General features: G+C 40.9%; 1 protein-coding gene across 7 annotated transcripts in view; it reads left to right on the top strand.

The window, feature by feature from the left end:
- Positions 1–21176, top strand: part of LOC104014886 (sodium channel protein type 5 subunit alpha) — a 217260-nt gene that overhangs the window by 159140 nt on the left and 36944 nt on the right. For all 7 annotated transcript variants that reach the window (XM_087730822.1, XM_087730859.1, XM_087730851.1 and 4 more), the window contains 3 exons: positions 6074–6194; positions 15552–15706; positions 19566–19739. In XM_087730822.1, the coding sequence (XP_087586948.1) occupies positions 6074–6194; positions 15552–15706; positions 19566–19739 (450 nt within the window). The remainder of the gene's footprint in view (positions 1–6073; positions 6195–15551; positions 15707–19565; positions 19740–21176) is intronic.

Raw genomic sequence — 21176 nt, 5'->3', positions numbered from 1 at the left:
GAGGTTTTGGGTGATGTCCTGGGATTTTGGGGAAACTCCATAGCTCCTTGAGATTGGAACCAGTGCTGTTTTGGGGGGACTGAATTAATGACAGGGAAAGGATGACATAGTATCAACATGCATCACACATCTCCCAATTCTGCTATAAAACTGCTGGCAAATTTGTGCCCAGCAGGAGCAGTCCAATGGAGAAATCTTGACAGGACAACAGGAAACAGAGCCACCACAGAGCCAGAGCTCACCTTTTCCAGACCTGCTGATTCATATTGTCATATGGGGTGGAATTTGCTAAACTAAATGTAGACATCTGCATCCGAACTTGTCATCTGAGGTCCCTTTATAGTCAATGAGGATCTGGAGCCAATGTAGTTAGGTAAATGTGTCTCATCTCCGACTGAAATCAACATTTAAATTAGGTCAGATGAATCATCTTCTAAAAGTGCCTCTTTCTCTCCATTGACTATAAAGGGAACCCAGGGTAACTAGATGAGTTGTACACTTAGGTGAGAGAAATTCCACTCACAGTAACCAGAAATCCTCTAGCCATGAAGCATTTCTGTAAGGAGCAATCCTCCTTGCCAGAATACTTCTTGGCATATTGAACTTCATCTTCAGAAAGAGAAGGTCCTGAACTTTAGAGGAAGAAGACTCAAATATTTGATATCTCAGTCTCAGGAAAAAATGTATATGTATTTACCAAAGAAACCCCAAACTTTAAAATAATGAGATGAAGCATTATAACTAGGAGGAATTAAAAGACTGTTTCAGGAATTTTTCTCTCAGGGGATTAGGTATCCTTCATGTTTAAATGTCTTTTTGAAATAAATAAACCCTGTGATCCTAACATGGAGGCTGGAAAACTATGTCCTCTTTTAGTGCTATAATGAAATGTCATGATAAAAGAGGAACATTCTAGCCTTGATATATTCAGCAACATCGTGATAAAGAAATAATCCCCATTTCCTCCCTCAACTTTCAAAGGGTCCTGGGACACAAATGTCACCTTTCTATAGTAGAGTATAATTGATTCTATTTGCGGCTGCTTAGAAAGAGGTGGAGGAATATGGCAATAATCCAGGGATGACTTGAAATCAAACGGAAGTTCACACGAGGCTATGAATACCAACATGAAAGAGCAAAGCCCAAAGGATGCTATTTTTGAAGGCCAGATCTTGCGTGGACATTACATATCTACAGTCCTCCTATTCAGAAGTAATCTTTGTGCTGGCACACAAGGACATGCTAATCATCTTTTTGATGAATGTCCCAAGAACTTGCAACTAGCCAAATAAAGCCAGCAACTGCGAGGAAGCAACTTAACAGATTTGGTATGCCCAAGAGGCAGGGCTTTCAGTGATTCAGTCAATAACAGGAAGCACTGAATGTGTTCTGAATAAAACGCTGTTGATGTCAGTAAAGGATACATTATATGATTAAATATTCATCCTATATAAATCATTAGAAAGACATCACAGAAATAAAACCATTGATGTCACAGGTGGATGTAAGACCTCAGAGAACAAACTGGTTGATTTCCCTGCCAAAACACTGCCCTGTAAAATATTTTGTACAGCTTTGTGGAATCTACTTTAAATGTATCAGGCAACTTGGATTTCTTCATTTACCAAAGGGAACAATTCACTTGCTTAGAAAAAACCTCATGGCTGGGTGTATTGCCTTAATAACCAGGCCTTTTTTAAAAAATTTTTTTCCCTTTTAAAGTACCATTTCATTACTCTCTTTTATCAATTTTATCCATCATTCTCTTTTTATGAATTAATATCATTTAATTTAGTAGACTGTTGTTTGCTTCCTTTTGTCTTTGGCTTACCCCCTAAAGTCACACGTCATTGTTCTGTCATTTCATTATTTCTTGTAAATGACTATCTCTGTGCCCTTTATCTGACTTTTTTTACCTCTTTCTTTGCAACTCCCTCAATTTTTCCTTTCTGGAGTTGTCTTGCCAAGAAGCAAGCACACTATTCCAAATACAACTTCCGCAGAACTGTAAAGAGAGGAAATAGTATCTCATTATCTAGACACGATGCTTTCATATACGTTTTCTGCATTGTTATATCCCACTGCAAAATCACATCTAATTTTTTAATATTACTCCAGGTGACTTGGGGTTACAGGTTTCCAGGATTTCCATTGGAATTTTTCCTGAACTCTCTCATTTGTACTGTTTTGAGTCAAGTATCATTTTGCTATATTCCATCCATGTTTTACTTCTCTTTTCCTTTCTGCTTGCTTGGTTTCAATACTCACTCCAATTTAATGTTATCAGCTGACCTGTGGATTATATTGGTCTGTACATCTTATATATCTGTAGTGAAGATACTGCTGACTCGAATCCCTACAGATCTCCTCCTCTGAAGACAAAGTTTGTGTTATATTTTGGTCCTTAGGATGGCTTTTCTCCACACAGCAATAAGTGAATCCAAGCCAATAACAATTTATTTTAAAAGTAGACTTTTCTATAATAGGCATCCAGATATTTTCTTAAGGTTTATATATCATAAGCCAATTTGGTAGATTAAGGCTGTGATCTTCAGAGGTGAAGGAGAGAGGAAGGGAGATAAAAGTTAAGCCTTGAGCAAACATGAACTTTCAATGGGATTTCAGCATCTCTCTGCTAAAGGCTTTCTGAAAAACCCATTCAGATCAATTTGCCACTATTGCAGACACAAGCAGTGGGTGTGGAAGCCCTGTCTGGGTGTTTAAAACAGCCGCTCCACCCAGAAACACATTAAAAACTCCCCTCTGCAGCATGAATTCATGCACTAGTGGGAGGTCTCCCAAAGGGGCTTCTGACAGATCCCGTTGTCTCTGCCTGGTACACCTCCTCCACTCACTTATTCCAAGAAAGAAAGAGGAGATTCTGTATTTGTCCTTTTTGCCTTCTTTTGGCCTCTTTGCACCCCATTTGTGCACAGGACCCTTAGCAGACAGGAAAACCACCTCACTACCCTTACGTCTCTATGACATTTCACTCCGAGAAAGCACTCACCTTTTCTCCTCTGAGTCTTTATTTAGTTTACTTTAATCACAGGCTACAGAAAGTGTTTAGTGATCTGTGATTCCCATGATTATTCCCTTTTCCTCTTCTCTAAGCTCAGTATTGTGTTTACTTATTGCTGCTCTCCTGGGCTGTTTCCAGTTTTCCATGAGCATTCACTATTGATTGCTAATGGTGTTTTAACTTGGTGTATCGGATCCCTTTATGCCCTACAATGTGCCTTGTCTGGATCCATTGATTTGCATATGTTTCAGGCTTATGAGATATTTCTCTGCTTACATTTGTATTAATTCTAACAGGCTCTCCCCCCTCTTTTTATTGATCCCCTTGTTGGATTCTTTTAAAAAGAGTTTATTTTCTTAGGCAACTGAATTTTGATTAGTTACATTGCCCTCATCAATTGTTATTATGTCTCTAGCTCTTTTCTTTCCATTACTGAGTTCATGAAAGCCTTCTTAATCCCGTTAACCTTTCTGGCAAAGAGTAACCTTTGCTTCTTTTCCTACAAGCTTTCCTAATCTTTCCCTCCTCTCTCATATGTATGATTACTTCTTTTTCTAGTCCCAGTTTGGACCCTCAAACCTTTGTCTATTGTTTTCTGAATCCATGTTCTCTGCCTCTTCTTCTTTGAAGGCTTTTCAGAAGAAAGCCTATCTGTTTTCTCTTGCATGTTCCCCATCTCCCTTTGACACTGATGGATTCTAATATTTTCTGAAAACTCCTCCTGATAAGTAACTCTCAAGAACTTGATTCTTTAAGATGTTTTCCTTGTAGTCTATTATAATTGCACTGTATTGTGTTCTGTGAGTTTCCTAACCTGTCTCTGCTAAATCCAGCTCTCTCATTGACAATGCTATCAAGCTGGCATTGTTCTCACAGTTTTCTTTGATTTCTGTCTATTGGTAAGAATTATATCCAACAAGGTTTCTTTTCTCATTGGAACCCCTGCTTTCTACATCCTACAGCTGTATATGATTTAGGACTATTTCGGTGATCTGTGTTTTGACGTCTTCATAACAGAACAGATGATAATGACTAAATGCATTCCCTAATGAACAGTATCAGAAAGTTCTGACTGTGCTAAAACTTGGTATGACATTTTTTCCACCATCATATACTGTTGGTAGTCTGTAGAAAATGGGCTCTGTACAACAGCTGTATTCTATATATGGATTTTTTAGAAGCTTTATCCATGTCTTTGACCTGTGCTTTCTGTTCTGACTCTCTTTTTAAAAGGTCTGTTCTCTATTGTTTGCAGTCCTTTTGAGTAGAGCATTAAAAACCCTAGCCAAGACTATGACCTTCTGGATGCTGCAGCTAATTGCAAACAAGTAGCTTCCATCCCCGCTTGCAAGCATTGCTGGAATGTTCAATCTTGCCCATTTTACCCCAGGTTCAGCATTTCTCTGAATTCAGCTATAAATTTTGCATTGACTGTGTATACTGGAAAACAGAGGGCCCATTTTCACATTAATAATAAATATATAAAGCTGTACCTATTCTCTAACTCCATCACCATCGTCCTCATGAAAATAATATTTTATGTGTACGTGCCATCTCTCATATAACTATCTCACAGGTTGTTTAAAAGCATGGGTAAGTATTATTGTCCTCATTTTTTTAAATGGAGACAATAGTATTGCAAGATAAAGCACAAAAAGATTTCAGTAGGCACTCAGAGAACGGAATAAGACAGTTAACCAATAACCCACCTCTCCTGACTCCTGCTTATATCTATTTTGCATTGATATGACCCGTAGAAGATACCAGCTTCAGTGTTGCCCACTTATGCCAGATAGTGCTCTAATACAGTCAGAAACAGTCAGCCCCTGTGAACAGGGCTGGGCAAATATTAGATCTTTCACTTTAGTGGCCAAGCTGAATAAACAAGTAAAATATAATTTTGGATTAACACAAAATAGAAATGTTTTATTTTGACTAGTAAAATAAAATATGGGGAAAAAAAATCCTGTTTTCTTCTAAAGAAAGTGTTTTGATTCTCTTAAAAGAAAGTTTTGACTGGAAATGAAATTTCATATTAGAGTGATTTATTTAATCATATATCATATCTATTTAATAGCAAATTCAGCCTCTAAAACAATTTTTTAAAATAATATATTACCCAGAAATTTTTACCCAGCTCTACTTGAGAGTTCCTGCCCTAAATAGATAAGACAACCAATGCTTCAGGGAGCGGGAATATTCTTGTCCCCATTTTGCAGAGGAGGATTTGAGAACCGCTGAATTTAAACAACGTGCCTAAGATGGTGGTGTCAAATACTTCAGGGAAGTGATAGAGCCTCTGAAAGGCTTCCAAAAGCCATGTGCCCCTCCTCCTACATCACCTTGAGATCAGAAATGTGTGATCAAAAGGTGAGGGGCCACATCATGTGGTGGGAATAAGTTAGGCCTGGGATGAGGCAGGTGGAAGCCCTCTCACACATGTGTGCCTGTAGCATCGTGTGACTGGACCCTGGTGACAGAGGGACTTCTGCTCATCTCGGAGGAGAAGCTGTGGCAGCAGGAAGCAGAGCATGGTCCTGACTGATGAGGTGCAGATTTCACCCATCAACTGTGGGTGAGGAGCCTCAGGAATGAGGCCCCAGTGACAGGAACCCAACACAGGTCATCAAATTCATCCTTCAGCATTTCAGGAGCTAGGTCCCACTTCTGATCCCCCCCATCTGAACATGTGAGCCTTCAGGATGTACAAGCCTTAAAATCATGAGTGGTTCTATCATTCCAAGCTTCTACCTACCATTAATATTCAATGGCTGTTCACTATCTTTCTACAGTTTGCTTCTCTTTTGTTTTAAAAAGTAAGTTTTACGTGTTAACTTTTTGTTGTTGTTCTTATTGATGGGTCAACTGTTAGCTCACTGCAGCGTAGGCAGAGCTGTCACTCAAGGAGCGGGCACCATATGAAATGCATGGCGATGTCTCTGTTGTGGCGGCTTTAGCTGGGATATTGGTTAGTGGAATAAAACCTCAGCTACTTCCTTCAGGGCGATTGATCAATTTGTTTTCCTCGTCTTTGCTCTTGTTGACAACAAGCTTGATGAAATCAGTCTTTCTGAAGGCAGCACAGTGGATTTGACAAATCCTGCAGAACTGCTGGAGCAGATCCCTGAGTTTGCTGAGGAGCTGATGGAGCCTGAAGATTGCTTCCCCGAAGGTAAGGGCCTGCATATTTCATGGCAATGCTGAGGCAAGAAACCTCCTCTTCTCTTAGTGCACATCTCTCCATCTTCACACCACGTTGCTCTGGCTGCTTGCAGTAGTATTTCACTGAATGCACTTCATTTCTTAGATACTGTAATGCTCCAAACACACACTCAAAATCACTTGTTATCATTAGTCTTTAGATTTCCAAGGTGAGATAAGCCAAAAGCATGCTCTAAAAGGCTATGCAGCTTCTAAAGTGCTTGGCTTTTTTTCGTCATAATTTGTGCCATAAAGGGTTGGGTTTTTTTTTTTAGTGTTGATTTTTCTAACTTGGCCAATGAAGATTTTTGCCTTCCAATATGTGTGCATGATCAAATTCAGTAGAGAACTGACCAGATCAGGATGTTTCTGTTTCTTAAATGTATATAGGCAGTTAACAGAAGATGTCTGGAGAGTTCATGAGTCCCAGGGACTCTCTTCCATTTATTTTAAAGGATGTTAAGATTAGCATGTCCAGTAACTTTCACCTGACCAAGGATGTGCTATGTAAAGGGTATTTTACTTAATTATTTTAGATAACAACAAATCACATTTACATAACTTTTAATACCAAAATACGGCATCATTTTATTAATTTTCTAACACGAGCCCACTCCAAAACACAGGTTTTAAACCCAGCTACATCAGAAGATCTATTTTAAAGTAAATCTGTAAGGTAAATAACACCCTAAGTTATTTCTTCTCAGAGTGAGTTCTATTCCAAATATTATCTCAGTCAGATTCCTCATTTTCCTTTAAATCTGGGTTAGGAAAAATAGGGTTAGCTGAATGTTAGTATATTCCCTTGAAAATTCAAGGATTATTATAAATAAAAACTGAGCTGCTCAGATGGGATCAGACAGAGATGATTTGCTGGGTATATGAATGCCCCTGAAGTCAGCAAAAATGTGCATCTCTATATCCGTGAGAAAGATGATTGAATGAGGTAAGGGAGCCCTGCAGGGCTTACAAATGTTCCTAGGATCTAAACATTTTTTTGGCAGCTCTGCTTAAAAGCAGTAGCCAAAAATTAATGCAGTTGATGGAAGAAAGCATGGTGTAACTATTCTGGCCCATACAATAACATTTAGAAATTAGATCTGGTGTTTTCATTCTTTCACAATATATTTCTTAATGAGGCTAACGAGCAGCAATCTATGTTGTGCACTGCAAAGTGAGAAATGATATTATAATTGCTTAAACAAGCCAGTGCTGTAAGACCGGTGCTAGTCAGATGCCAGTTTCCAAATTCTGAAACTGTGGTTGGCCATGATCGCCTTCCAGTTTTTAAAAGAAATAAGGCAGACATCACACAGCCTACCACTTCATTCAGTGCACACCCCTGATTCATTCCCAGAGCAGCAGCACTCTGTAATTAGCTCTGTCTTAAAATAAGCAGAACTGCCTGAAACTCCATCGTGCAGGACCACACCAGTACCAACCCAGTTTGTCAGATCTTCTCTGCTGTCAATGGGATGCAGGGTAGCAAGCAGTGCTCTTCTAGATGGATCACTGGAAGCATTAAGCCAGTTTTGAAGCCCACTCATCCTCCTGGCAGCAGAGAAATGTAGAAACAAAGGCGTTGTGGGCTGACCCCCAAACTTGCCCTGGGTTACATCCACCCTGCTGGCTCCTGCTCCCTTCCGCCCGAGCATCCCTGCTCCTGCCTTTTGCGTGTTATTCCTCATCTCTCCTAGTTCCTCACCAGTCCCTGTTCAAGTCAGGGTGTTTTCCTCTTCTCCTAGGGTACAGCCAGCTGAGCCTTGAGCTCTGAATGGGAATTGAAGGAGAACCTGCTCCCAGCCCTTGGCCCAGTGCAGGGTGTACAGCGGCACTGGGGATGCAGTTGCAGGTGTCGTCCTCCCCAACATATCTGCTTTGCTTTCCTCTGCAGCACATATCCATACAGATTTTCCAGAGGTTACTGTGTAGGCTAAATGTGATCACATTCCTCATGGATTTGGCAAAAATGCATAAACTTGACATGTGAGTGTTCACTCATAAAATTTCAAGTCAAGGTGCCATAAACTGAAAGTCCAAATGATTCTTACTGCAATGACATTAACGTTTGGTTTTATTTAAGCAAGGAAAGAAAGTGTTTTCCTATAATCTTCTTCTATTAAATACCTTCCAATACTTTTACCCAAACTTACCATTGCAATTAAACCTCATGCAGTTATCATTTCAGTTCAGTTAAAAAATAAGCAAGCCAACAAACAACAGTCCAGTTAGCTAAGATATGACAAAGTTAAAAAGTACTAAAATTGAAATATTGAAGGGCATGCGCTGGGCAGGTTTATCTAGTGTTGCCTTTACTGGCTTGTAATAAAGAGATACAACAATATTTGGTATAATTGGGAGAATGACCAGCTAATATTTGTGAAAGAAGGAGATTAGGTGAGATGAAGAGGAAGAGCAAGAGGGGAAGGGTTAAGCTCTTACCTTGTTAGCTCACCAGCTATCTGAATTCAAACTATGACATTTCTAAACACATCCAGCATAGGTTATGTCCTGAACAAATATGTTCCGAATTCAGCCCCCTTTTTCAGATAACAAAGGCAATGAAGATAATGCATGTTCTTGAAATAGTTGCTGAAAGTTTGCTGAGGTCACAGTTTTCCGGGAGTTGGGTGACGCAGATAAGCCATAGGTCGTTTTTCTTGGGGAGACTTGTTAATTCATTATCATCTCAAAATAGCTTTGATTAGGGTCAACAGGGAGTATTCTTGGGTCAGGAAATGTGAAGCCAAGGTAGGGTCACAGCTCTGGCACCTAGCAAGTATTGCTGGGAAAAAACTGATAGAAATGGAGAGATCATTCTTGTTGCCAGTTAATGGGAAAGCAACATCTAGGCAATGCCAGCTATTTGGGTATTTTTTCCTCCAGATGCCTTGCAACACTCCAGTCCTGCTACCTCCATTGGTATGCGTTCTCTGCATCAAAAATTGCTATCTGCTTGGACATTCTCTTCTGTGTCTCACAGAAGGTCATCCAAAGAAAGCCCCCTGGCCCCAGCATGCTCCTCTCTCCCAGACCCTAATAGGAGAAAGTTTTCACCAAGTCCTCAAGCGTAATTCCCCAGACACAGCCCGCTGGCAAAGGTTTCAAAGGAGTATCGTCAGATGGTCGGGCGAGAATGAGCTACCTTGCTCAACGCGCAGTTGATCGCAACTCGTGACACCAAGGACGCCCGCAACCTGTTTTTCATGTGACCATGTAGGAGCAATTATCGCAGCTGGAAATGCCATGCACTACAGTGAAGTTACTCTGATTAATGGTGGGATCTGGATCATGCTGTCCCCAACCACAGTTAGCGGTTGTTTAGAAATAAAAAAGTGAAGAGGGTCGGAAACAGATCGTTAAACTGAACAAATCTAAACTGAGCTATGGGGACTGCCACCAGATGATGCTTAAAAGCTAAGTAAAACCAAACCAAGCCAAACAAAATGTGTTAACTGTCATGCTAGGGAAAAAATCGCAGAATCAAAACAAGTTTTAAGGTATCTTTTTCCTCTAGCTGTAATATCTGCGACACAGCGTTTTTTTCCATCAGGAAGGGCATGCTAGTATTTTGTTATATACAGTTTTCAGATGTCATAGAACTCTTACAGTCCTATCGCATGTACAGAATTAAAGTAATTCAGGTTGGACAGGATCTCTAGATTTCAATTTGTCCACCCCCTCACTCGAAGCAGGGCTGACATCGGTAGTGGACCAGGCTGCCCACTGCCTTTGCTTCAAGGCATCACATAGTTATTTGTAGTGACCTCCGAGAGGATATGTTATGAGGCGAGTAGCAGCAGATAAACAAGAAATGTACCCTTGTAAAGCCCTTGGAAGAGTAAAAAACACCTGGCAGGCTGTGGCTTTGTCAGATGCTCTCTTGGCAGCACCCAGTTGTAGTACATGAGAAAAGATTCAAATATCCATGTATGTCTAAGGTACCCGAATGCTGGAGACAACGATGGCAAATCTGTGTTAGCCCGAGAGCTAAAAGCCCAGCCATGCATGCCAGTGGGTTAGGGGGGGCAGAAGATGAGAAACAGGTTAAATAAAGAGGGTTTGCAGTGACTGTGTTCCCTCCATGCATGGGGAGACAGCTGGGGGCTTACGAAGGGACAGTACAACCAGGCTTGCTTTCTTGCTTGAGCATACACAGCTAGCCACGCTGGTCATTAGAAACCCAGCTTGGCAGAGATATATATGCTAAAACCATGTTATGAATACCTGCCTGCTTGAGTTTATGCTGAGGAAGCTGTATTTTCTTTGTGTCAAACCAAGCAATGCTGTAACCAGCATTCAAAGCTAAGCAAAATATTGTTTTGTTCTAAAAATGAATGTCCTGATAGTTGGGAGCTCCTGTGTAAAAGTAGCTACAAAATTACTGCAGTTTGAACACAAGGTATCAGACTTACTGGACCACAGTATAGAAGAAATTAATTGGTCTTCCTGGTTTATTGAAGAGAATCAGCAGCCCAATCCTTCCAAAACATATCTAATAATTTTATGTAAATTTAAATGTGTATATTGGCGTGAACAAGCAGTGGATTTGTAAAGCCTTTATTCACAAGCCTGAAATCAATAGGCTTGGCTGTCATGCATGCAGGAGGAAGCTTTTGCAGTACAGCTCCCACACTTACAAAGAAATTTTTTTTCCCAGTGCACCAAGGTAATGCAATCAGGTCTAACAGCTCCATGATTATAACGCACCAAGCTAGAAAATGTGAATGTGGAACTAAAGGAATATTTACACAAAATGCATTTTATATTAAATTCCTCTAGCTTTTTTTTTTTTTTTTGATAATTTGTTTATCCTTGTGGCAGGTGCTTAAGTAAGAGCTTTCTCTGTCACACCTGCAGTGGAGACTGTGGTTTATGACATGTTTTAATCTGCAGTTTGTGATTGTGCCATAAGACACCCCAGGGACTGAAGGCAACAATTCCCTTGTTATGAAAAACAAACAAAAAATAAATAATATCATGGTATACATTGCATTTGGAAAGGTTTCTTGGTAAACAGGTCTCTGTTTTGAGAGAAATGGTATGTAATGTTCAAATATGAATTGAAAACAGACATTGTCCTTGGACAAGCTGACCACTAATGCATCTCAGTATAGCTTCACTGATTTACCAGCAAATAAGTAGACCCTTTGGGGGGGACTTTTTCTGCTGTTCTGTGTTTCTGCTGAGGAGTAACCTACTACCCAAAAGTCCATGGTGGAAATGAGTCAGTTTGCTCTCAGATAAGATGTAACCCAACATGAATTAGCGTGACAAAACTAAGTCCTGACTAAATCACAAGGTGGTCAGCTTCTTCTGCACAACCCATTCCCTACTAGCATTGATTTCAGGGGGATAGCACAAATCTGTTAGACAAGGCAGTATGAGTAATGCTGTTGCAAGGAATGTCAAAGGGTATCAATGCCTTGATACTTGCTGTGCTAAAAGGTGTTAATGAATAATCTTCTTCATGTGGATAAAGTAGCTTTCAAAACCTGAAGCTGGGCTCTGCTGACCACCTGCCTTGTTGCAGAAGCCAGCTGGAGTTATGATTGCTCAGACCCTCACCAGCTCATGCCTTAGAGACATTGGAATGTTTTTGATGTTTTGATTTCACAGAAATGGAAAAAAAAAAACCAAAACACTATTAGAAAGCTGACCAAGGTCAGGTAAACTTTTTGGTTGAGTTATGTGAAGCTTCTAATTCAGTATTTAAGCTTGGGTCAAGGTCACCAGAACAGTGGGCTACCAGCATTATGAGAGAGTCCAGAAAACCAGTGGCATGAAATAACAGTTAGTGAGGGAAATCAGAAAATTTGAAATGGAAATAGAACTTTGCAAATTCATTAAAAGACATTTGTGGTCAGTTTTCTTTTTTTCTTTCAGTTTTCTTTTTTTCTGTTTGATTTATGAACAGTTAAAAATAGCATTTCATCTGAATTGCAGCCAGCATGATTATTCATGGAAGTGCTACTTGACATTAGTAATTGTATCAGAATCTGGTCTAAACATTTCTGAATTGGGCCCAATCAAAAGCATGGGATTTAATAGCGCTGTGATTTTAGGCTGACTCATCTGAGAAGCTATTTTGGATTTTTCAAGGTATTACTGTCAGTAACTAGGACTTTTTTTTCAGATCTGAATTGCATGAAAGCCATCAAAGGGCATAAAAAAAAATATTAGTGGTCCTAGTGGGCTTTCTGTCTTTAAAATACCTCTCTGTACCTGTAGATTATCAGATGGAAGCTGACTGAATCAGCAATAGCCTGTTTTTGCCATTTTGTAAGTATTTTCCATCACAAATGAAGTGACTTTGGAACTCACAGTGCCCTGCTCATTAGTATTTAATTTGAAGGTGATCCCCTAATTTTAGCTGTGCCTGGGCTCAGGTAGTCATGTAGGCTCCCTGTGTAGTGAAAGACAGAGGCAGGCTCCTCTAGGGAATGATTCATCCAACTGCCTTACGGTGGGGAAAACCACTTCCTGGAAGATCCTAACCTTTTCTAATGGCACTTACAGAGCATTTCTACACTGTAAGAGCATGATAGAGCATGTCATGCCTATTACTAGCTGAGCCTAGGCATTTGTCTAAGAGACTAAAAAGCCAAGTATCCATCTAGGGAGTAACTTAGGAGAAAAGAGGAAAAGTTTCTGGACAAATGTTTTAAGTCAGAAAAAAGCTGATTTTTTTTCCAAATTGAAACTGTTTATGGGAACAAGGTAGGCTCGTGGAAAGTTTATTCTGCTAGAAGCAGTGGTTACTTCCAGTAAAAAGGGGGATTTCTGCTTAACTTTCTCAGCTGGACAGGGTGCTGGGCCATCTAATCTAGGCTGTGTTCTTGCCTAGAAAGGTTGGACCAGATGATCTTTGAGGTCCCTTCCAACCTGGTATTCTATGATTCTATGGTGAGAAATCCACACTTACGTAGTGAACAATCTGCTCATTAGGCTGTTCACTTGATGAATGAAGGATCTGAGACCAAGTCTTTGTTATTCCTGATCTAAAGCTGAATTGATAATGAGGTGGCCAATGTACCTGCATAACAGCACAGAGCGTGGACCAGACACCTGAAAGCTGGTAATGACCATAGAGGTCATGGGGTGAGAAGCAGCGTAAGAGTTTTCTGGCAGCATTGCTAAGAGATGCACCTAACAGCCCCCACTGGCATGTCATGCTGGTGGGATTGTACTGCATGAGCACCTCTAAGCAGAGCTGCCATATGAGTATGTTAGCTCAGGGATCCTGGTACCATGCAGTATTGTATGCCTGAAGTCTGTTCCTTGTATCTACTTCCTAAAATATACCCAAATCACATGCATTACTGTCTCTGAGCACTGTACTGGTTTTAGCAAAAAGCAGTGACTAACATGATATCCTTTTCTCTCTTGACATGATTCTTTGGTGTTCTGCATCGAAGTGCTTAGAGGGATAAAACTTTCCTTTGTTGGAGTGGTACCTGACCTACAAAGAGGCAGAGAGCTGGTTCTTACACTTCTATCTTCTCCTAGCATTATGTTCTTCTCAAATAGTTTGATTAAATGAGTGTATTTCAACCGAGCCCAGAATTTCTCTGAATTCCAGAATACAGTGGTAAACTGGGAACTGGTGTGGGCCTGTGTGACAGAGACATTTAGAGGACAGGTAGTTGCTTGCATCATTGTCCCATTACCTTTGCATAAATGGTTTACTGTCCTGTTAGTCCCATACCAAAATCTCATACATCCAAGAGCCTACACCTACCAAACATCTCAGAAATGTGAGGGCAAGGGGAGATCTGGGAGTGGTTCATGTATGAAACATCCGACAGCTCTGCTGCTCCATAGCAGCGATCCGGGCTAATAAAAACTTACAGAAAATGCCAGGAGGACCACAGCAGACTTAGCAGCTCTCTTCCTCCTGGCAGAGGCTGCTGCCAGCAGACCCCCCACTTCCAGCTGCTTGGGAATCCTGGCATCCCGGGACTTGCACTTGATCTCCTCGCATATCACATGCAGCTCAAGCACCTCTGTTATGCCACCTTGAATTAGCAGCATGTGCTGCCTGCGTAACCTTGGCACTCACCCTCTTTCCTTCCCCAGCTTCCTTGCCTAAATATTATTTCTACTTGCAATAGCATTGCATTAAATCACCATAGTGAGATGTCCTCCCTTGTCACGTCTGAGCAGTTGTTGTATGCTTCAAGACATGTTAGTGACCTTGGCCACCTTTCAGCTACGGAAGCAGTTGGCCTATGTTTTTTTTTTCTCATGGTGGGACTCATAAAGCTCCATAGCTAAGTCTTTTTCTATACAGCATATGGATTAAATGTAGGGTAAAAAGCTTGCTTTTTGAAAATAAAGTAGTTTCTGAGGGTCATTCTCATGAGCAAATGTTGTGAAATTTGAGTCAAATTATCTGACATAAGGCTGAATGGCCAGCCTGGACAAGGACAAGTCCTGGCTACCACAGTTTTAAGTTCTTACCCAGCACAAGGCAGTGCACATGGTGTTTTTTAAAATGGGAGAGATGGATCTGTCCATTACCAATGACAATATCCTTTTGCTATAACTAGTGATGTTGCTAAGGAAACTAAAAATGGCTATGGTTTTGCCTATCAGAAATCCTTGTATGGTCCCCATCACAACGACAGCATTTAACTATCACAGAGTATTTGTCACTAAGGTCAGAAAGTGCTATGAAGCATCAGTGGGGAACCTGCTGTGGACTGGGTATCTAAATTTCTGCTGACATCAAAGGGGATTTAACCACCTAAATATATTTCCAAAGTTGTTCTAATGCCTCGTTTAAGCTCATGAGAGTCCAAGAGATCAAAATCTGCTCCTGCTTTTGCTGTCTGAGTCTCTTCTGCGCTGTAGCATCTCCTCCCTTCATCTCCCTTTCATCAGATTGCCACCTTTAATCAGTAATTCTAGTGGTATCATGGTACCAAGAAAACATCCTTCCTCCATTCAGAAGGATGTGGAAACTATTGGTAATACGCTGCTAGAGTCATTAGTCCTGATCAGGGGTGGTGCCTGAGCTCAGCTAAGACAATGTGATCGACCTAGGGCACTGGTGACTCATGGCCAATATATTCTGTATCATAAAAATCATTGGGAGAAATCACTGGGGCACATTTTAAGTGATTTTGAATGTTTTTTAATAGAGGAGTGAGAGGGGGAAACGGAAGGCAGAGCAGAAGAGGTTTGTGAGAAAAACAAGGGGGGAAAGGCTCCATGCAGCAGCTTATTGCTAGAAGAAATCTTGTTTAGCAGCTCCTTATTGTAGCTTTAAGAATTAAATGGGCTTTTTTAACAATTGCTTTGTTTTCATGTTGCTCCTTTTCAGTTTGTGTGAGATTCTTCCCATGCTGTTCAGTGGACATCACAAAATTTCCAGGCAAAATTTGGTGGAGGCTGCGGAAAACCTGCTACAGAATCGTCGAACACAACTGGTTTGAAACTTTCATCATATTCATGATCCTGCTGAGCAGTGGAGCCCTGGTAAATGTAACAGGATTTCCTAGCTGGTTGAAAATGGACATGGGTCTCAGAGACGGTGTTCTCCAGTTAGCTGTCTCTAAGATCTTATGAGCCCTCACTGCTCACTTCTTAAAGGAAAGCATGTTTGGGGCTAAAACAGGTCTGCTTTTCTGATTTCACCCACCTTTACCATATGGGGGGGAACTTCCTTCTGTTGTAACATAAAATTATGATGTGCACATGTTTTTAAAAGCAAATCCTTAAGGAAGTCTGTGTGAGGAAGTATCCCAGAGTTACTACTTCAGCATCCCATAACTGCCCCATGGCAGTTCCCATCTGGAGGCTTGTGTTTTGCTCCAGGGATCGCTTTTTTTCTTTTCCTTTTTTTAGCACATTTTACAACCAGCAAAGCAAAATCATAAAAGGCACAGGGGCCACTGAATCAGTGCTACACATGGAGCTAGTGGGTGCCTGTCATGTTTTGAATACACCTTAGCTTAAACCACTGTACCTTCCCTCCACAGATAGCTCCTGGTTGCATCCAAATGCATGTGTATGTATTTTTGGTTGGTCATTACCCAGGACTCTGATAAGGGATCCTCTCCTCCTGAGATCCCGCTGCGTACTGGGATTATCCTCTCTGTATTATCAGCCCTGGGCTCTTCGTAGCGATGGCAGCATATACTTATGTTGCTCATTTACATGTCAGGAATGTCACTGAAGTTGGTGGGATTTCTCTCAGGTTTTTATCCGGATGTAGAGCAAAGGTATCAAGAGTTCTTCAGGCTTTGGTCTGGTAGTCACTGATCTTCTCCTCCTTGATGGAGTAACAAATACACCTACTAAATTTGCAGGCAGTGCCATGTTTGGACAGGTTACCAATGTTTTTCTGGATGTCAGGATTAACTTCAGCCAAATGTAGGAATCTGCCTTAAATAGTAAGAGGAACATCATTTTAGAAAGGTGCCTGCTTCACCTCATCAGGAATAATCATGGGCAGAAAGGCATGATGCAGGATGACTGGTAAGGTAGCAGATTTACTAAAAGGAGCTGGAGAGAGAACAGGCAACAAACAGGATAGAGTAAACTACACCACAGCACCGCACAAAAGCCGAACACCCCACTGGGCTGTATAAATAAGCATGTTCTTCCACTCCAGTTGGCATCAAGGAGGCCTCAGCTGGAGCACAGGCTTCAGCTCTGGGCATTGCACTTTGGAAAAGACATGGGCTAATTGAAGAAACTCCAGAGGAGACCAACACAAATTATCAGTGGCCTAAAAAAAGAGGAAAACACAAAAGTACTGGGTTTATGCAGTTTAAAGAAAGTCTCTGCAGGGAGACAAGAAGGTGGAAATACATAAATGTCAATGGAAAAAGGAAAGGAATGGACTGTTCTCCAGGTCCACCAAGGATGGGCTGAAATTTCACCAAGGGGATTTTATTTTGTTATGAAAAGTAAGAGGCGGAAAAACTTGGGTAAATAGTAGGCTGCTGAAAATTGTCATAGCTTTGCTGAAATCAATGGAGTCTGACAGTTTTTGCACCAGCTTGAGAATCAGCATGTTCATTTTTCAACACATTTTAAAGGGGGCATGTCGCTTGCTGTAATACATTTTAGATGAATACACTTCCTTACATATGTAATTAAAAGTGCCTTAGATACTGAACACTGCAATATAAATCTCATTTAATTTTCATTGCATGTATTCATTTACTTTTTGCGATTTTCAATTTAGCCCGTGCAATTCTGTATAAGGGCAAATTATGCTGCGTTTTTCTCACGTATAAGCACTGTGCTTCAGTATTTGGACTGGAGATGTTGGAGGCAACACACAACTGTTTTCTTCTGTTATTCTGGAGTGAGCTCTTCCAAAAACTTAGCTCATCTGGCTACATTCCTGGGGCATGCTAAGTTCTTAACGGAGTTTAAAAGCCAGTATATATTTGTGTGTGGTAGTTAAACCATCCGAATATATCTGTAGTTTACTGCCAAAGATCTGAAAACCCTTCTTATGGATTTAAGCCGTAAGCACCCAAACTGGGAACCTGTGTTGTAGTAGTAATTGTGGATAACACTACAGGTATCCTGTTTAACTCTTTTTTTAACACACAAAGCAAAGCAGAAGAAATAACCCTTACTGTTGTTTTATATCACAAAGATTTCATGCATTGTCACCGTGAAAAAATGTAAAGCATCAGCGTTTTGTCATTTGGGTAACATCCATAGCTCGTGCAGAAGCTATGAGACATTCAGGTAGCATATTTTTCATCCCTTATTAAGCTGCTTTCTGACTCACAGTGTGCTTTTAGTAGACAAAACACAATGTACTTTTTGACAAGTTAGTAGAAAATAGGGAGAGCAAAGGAGGGAGAATAGGAAATCACTTTAAATAGTCTGTTGTTATTTTTGCAGTAATTGCAAAGTACAGCAAGTCATCTGACAAAGTGAGTGAGCCCCTACAAGAAGTGATAAACTCCAATCTCTCTGTGTATTGTTTTCTGTGGCTTTCTCCAACAGCTCTTTCACACTCTTGAAATATCATTTTTGAAGGCAAGATAGGAGATGGACTTGCAGTGAAAACGTCACCCCAAAGTGTGGGGACAAATGGACAAGCTTTGGCACAGGCTGCCAAAGCTTTCTTGTCAGTTTAATTACTCTTCCCTGGCAGGCAAAAGAGCAGTGTGACTGCTTGAGTGACAAGTAACACACTTCTTGTATCTCTAGGCACTGGGTGTTTGCTAACTTTTTGAAGTTCCTCAGAAAGTGGCTACAGATTTTGAAATATGTAAATGCAGATAATTAAGGTGATTAGCACTGACCCTCTCAAATAATGTTGTTTCTTGCTTGCAAGTGCTCTGGGTCACACGATGGGACAAGAGTAACATATCAAAGCTTGGGTTATCCAGGTTACAGGGACATGGGAGCAGTTTGTGTAATGACAGTCACTGAGTAGCTGGGGAAGCAGACCGTAACCACTGCTCAGCTTAGAAGCCCCAAAATGGGCGGTATATATGCAATCCTGGCACTAGGATCCAGCATTTTATTTGACGTACATTATAAAGTGAAAGCTAAATTATGAGACAACCTTATTTGTTTTATTTTAGTAGGCATATTGGTTTATATCTTAAATATTTTAAAGGGGTTATTAAGTTGCTTGTATTTGATACAGATACTGAAAGTCCTTTGATGATGCCCTGCATAAGATTAGTTAGAGAGACAGATGAGATGGGTAGATAGGATACCTTGACCTTTAAAACATAATTGTTCTGCTAAGTGAATAATAATGAGCATTTCTTGAGGCAGATAGTTGTAGCTACCTGAAATGTGATTGCTGAACAGAAGCCAGGGAACTCCAGTACTCTGTAACATAGGCAGGTTAATAACCCAATTTGTCAGCCTTAGCAATAAGATGTATTTGACTAAATGTAAGGGTTGGATTCTGCCTCCTAAAGACAGGCGTCCTATGCCCTGGCACACCTGAGGTGCCCCGACAGCAGTGGCACAGCCAAGAGGAGCTGAGGCAGGATTCCCTCGGGCAGCTTGGGGTAGCACCCTGCTCACAGATTCACGTTCCCAAATTTAGGGTGCTTAAGCTCTTCTTACACTCAAAGCATGTCTAGTCAGTACAGCCAGTAGAGGCTGGAGAGAGATAACTAAGCATGTGTCCATTATAAGGGAAAGCTGAACAGATTTCTCTTAGGTTACCGTCAGTCCTATTTCTGCCTGTGCACTCTTTCTGATGGGAACGTTAAAATATATCAGAAATCACAGACAGTACATGATATCCCATCAAATAATACTACAGACTTGCAGTGCAGCACCGATGCTTTCCAATACAGCTTAGGAGAAATTTTTAATCACTCTTTTGTACTTCCAGGCTTTTGAAGATATTTACCTTGAAGATCGGAAAAACATAAAAACCATGCTGGAATATGCTGACAGAATATTCACTTACATCTTTGTCTTGGAAATGCTCCTGAAATGGGTGGCTTATGGCTTCAAGAAGTATTTCACCAATGCCTGGTGCTGGCTTGACTTCCTTATTGTAGATGTAAGTATCATTTTGGAACTACGATGCTTCCTGTGTTGGATTTTATAATGCGTAAGAACAGGCTGTTAAGTCTGGCAGCTTTGCATTTGCAAAATGACAGCTGTCACTCTGATTCTGAGTAACAACCCTAGGCAAAGCTCAAAGGAGGTCTTGATATGTAGCTGTGCATCCCCAGGAATCAGTGCGCCAGAGTGGAGAAGACCGCTTTGTGTCGTTACGTAGAGGTGTCACCCTGCTAATTTGAGTCACATTCCCTGCTCGTCCCTAGGAACTCGCTCTTTCTTTTAGCATTTAACATCTCATTCCATGCTCCCGGCTAGCACAAGGTCCGGTTACCTCCGACTGCTCCGCACATGACCTCGACACACAAGTCTTTCAGCAGATTAGAGACGCTGTCCTTGGCGTAGTTTCCTGGCGAGGCTGCCAGCAGTGTGTAACAGTATGTTCAGTACCATCTCCCAAGTATTTACCAGTGAAGGAGTCCAGAAGAAGGTGTGAATAGTTCTCTTGTCAGTGATTTCACTATTGCAAAGCCTTACGAAATACTCTAAATCCTTGAAATATTACAATACTTAGTTCTCCAATGAGGATAGTCCTTAAAAGCGAGTAACAGTTGAACAAAAGGGAGCTCATGCCCCAGGAGTGTTGCTAGTACCAGGCATGTCCCCTCAGAAGTTTCACATTGCCTGGTTGTGGGATCTGGCAAATTCAGGAAAAGCCAGCAACATCGCATCCTCCAGATGATGTTTAACATTTCCTCACAGCGTATCAATAAGGAGGCAATTATCTCCCTGAGGCCATTTCTTATTAGCTTGAGGTATTAATCTGGAAGGCTGGCAGAGCTCTGACATGACTGTGTAACTTATTAAACTTTTGATAAATTATTTTTCCCCATTTTACATCTGAACCTTGACTCAGGGGAGAACTGTACTTTCTTTGGCCCCAGTCCAGGAAAGCACTTCAATGGGACGATTTACTTGTTTGAAGTTATGGACATGTCTAAGTGCACTGCTGGATCAGAGCCTTTGGAAGCTTCTCCAGAGCTTTAATAAATTGATTTACGAAAAGGAAGTTCTTTACATAAATTGTAGGTCATAAATTCCTCTTTGCCTACATGCTTGGAAACCTCATAAAGGGAAGGCACTCATTTTTCACAGATTAGCTTCAATAGAAGAGGAAGGCCTGGTTTAATTATCTAACCACAAAACTGGAAACCACCAGTTCCTAAGTTATAGCCCAACCCTGAAAACTGTACTTACTGTGCTTTAGGTCGAGTGACATAGCTTTTCTTTCCTGGTTTCTCCATCTGTAAAATGGGACTAATAGGACTCACCTAAAGTGTGACATGGGCTTTCTGGAATTTGTTATTGGAGTTATCGTTTTAAAGAGCTTCTGAAGACTAGAAGGGCTGGATGAGAGCTGAATATTGTCACAACT

Source organism: Nipponia nippon, unplaced genomic scaffold, assembly GCF_047370975.1.
Source record: "Nipponia nippon isolate SJK-2023a ecotype South Korea unplaced genomic scaffold, ASM4737097v1 scaffold_1, whole genome shotgun sequence".
Classification (NCBI taxonomy): domain Eukaryota; kingdom Metazoa; phylum Chordata; class Aves; order Pelecaniformes; family Threskiornithidae; genus Nipponia; species Nipponia nippon.
This window is presented reverse-complemented; position numbering and strand designations above follow the sequence as displayed.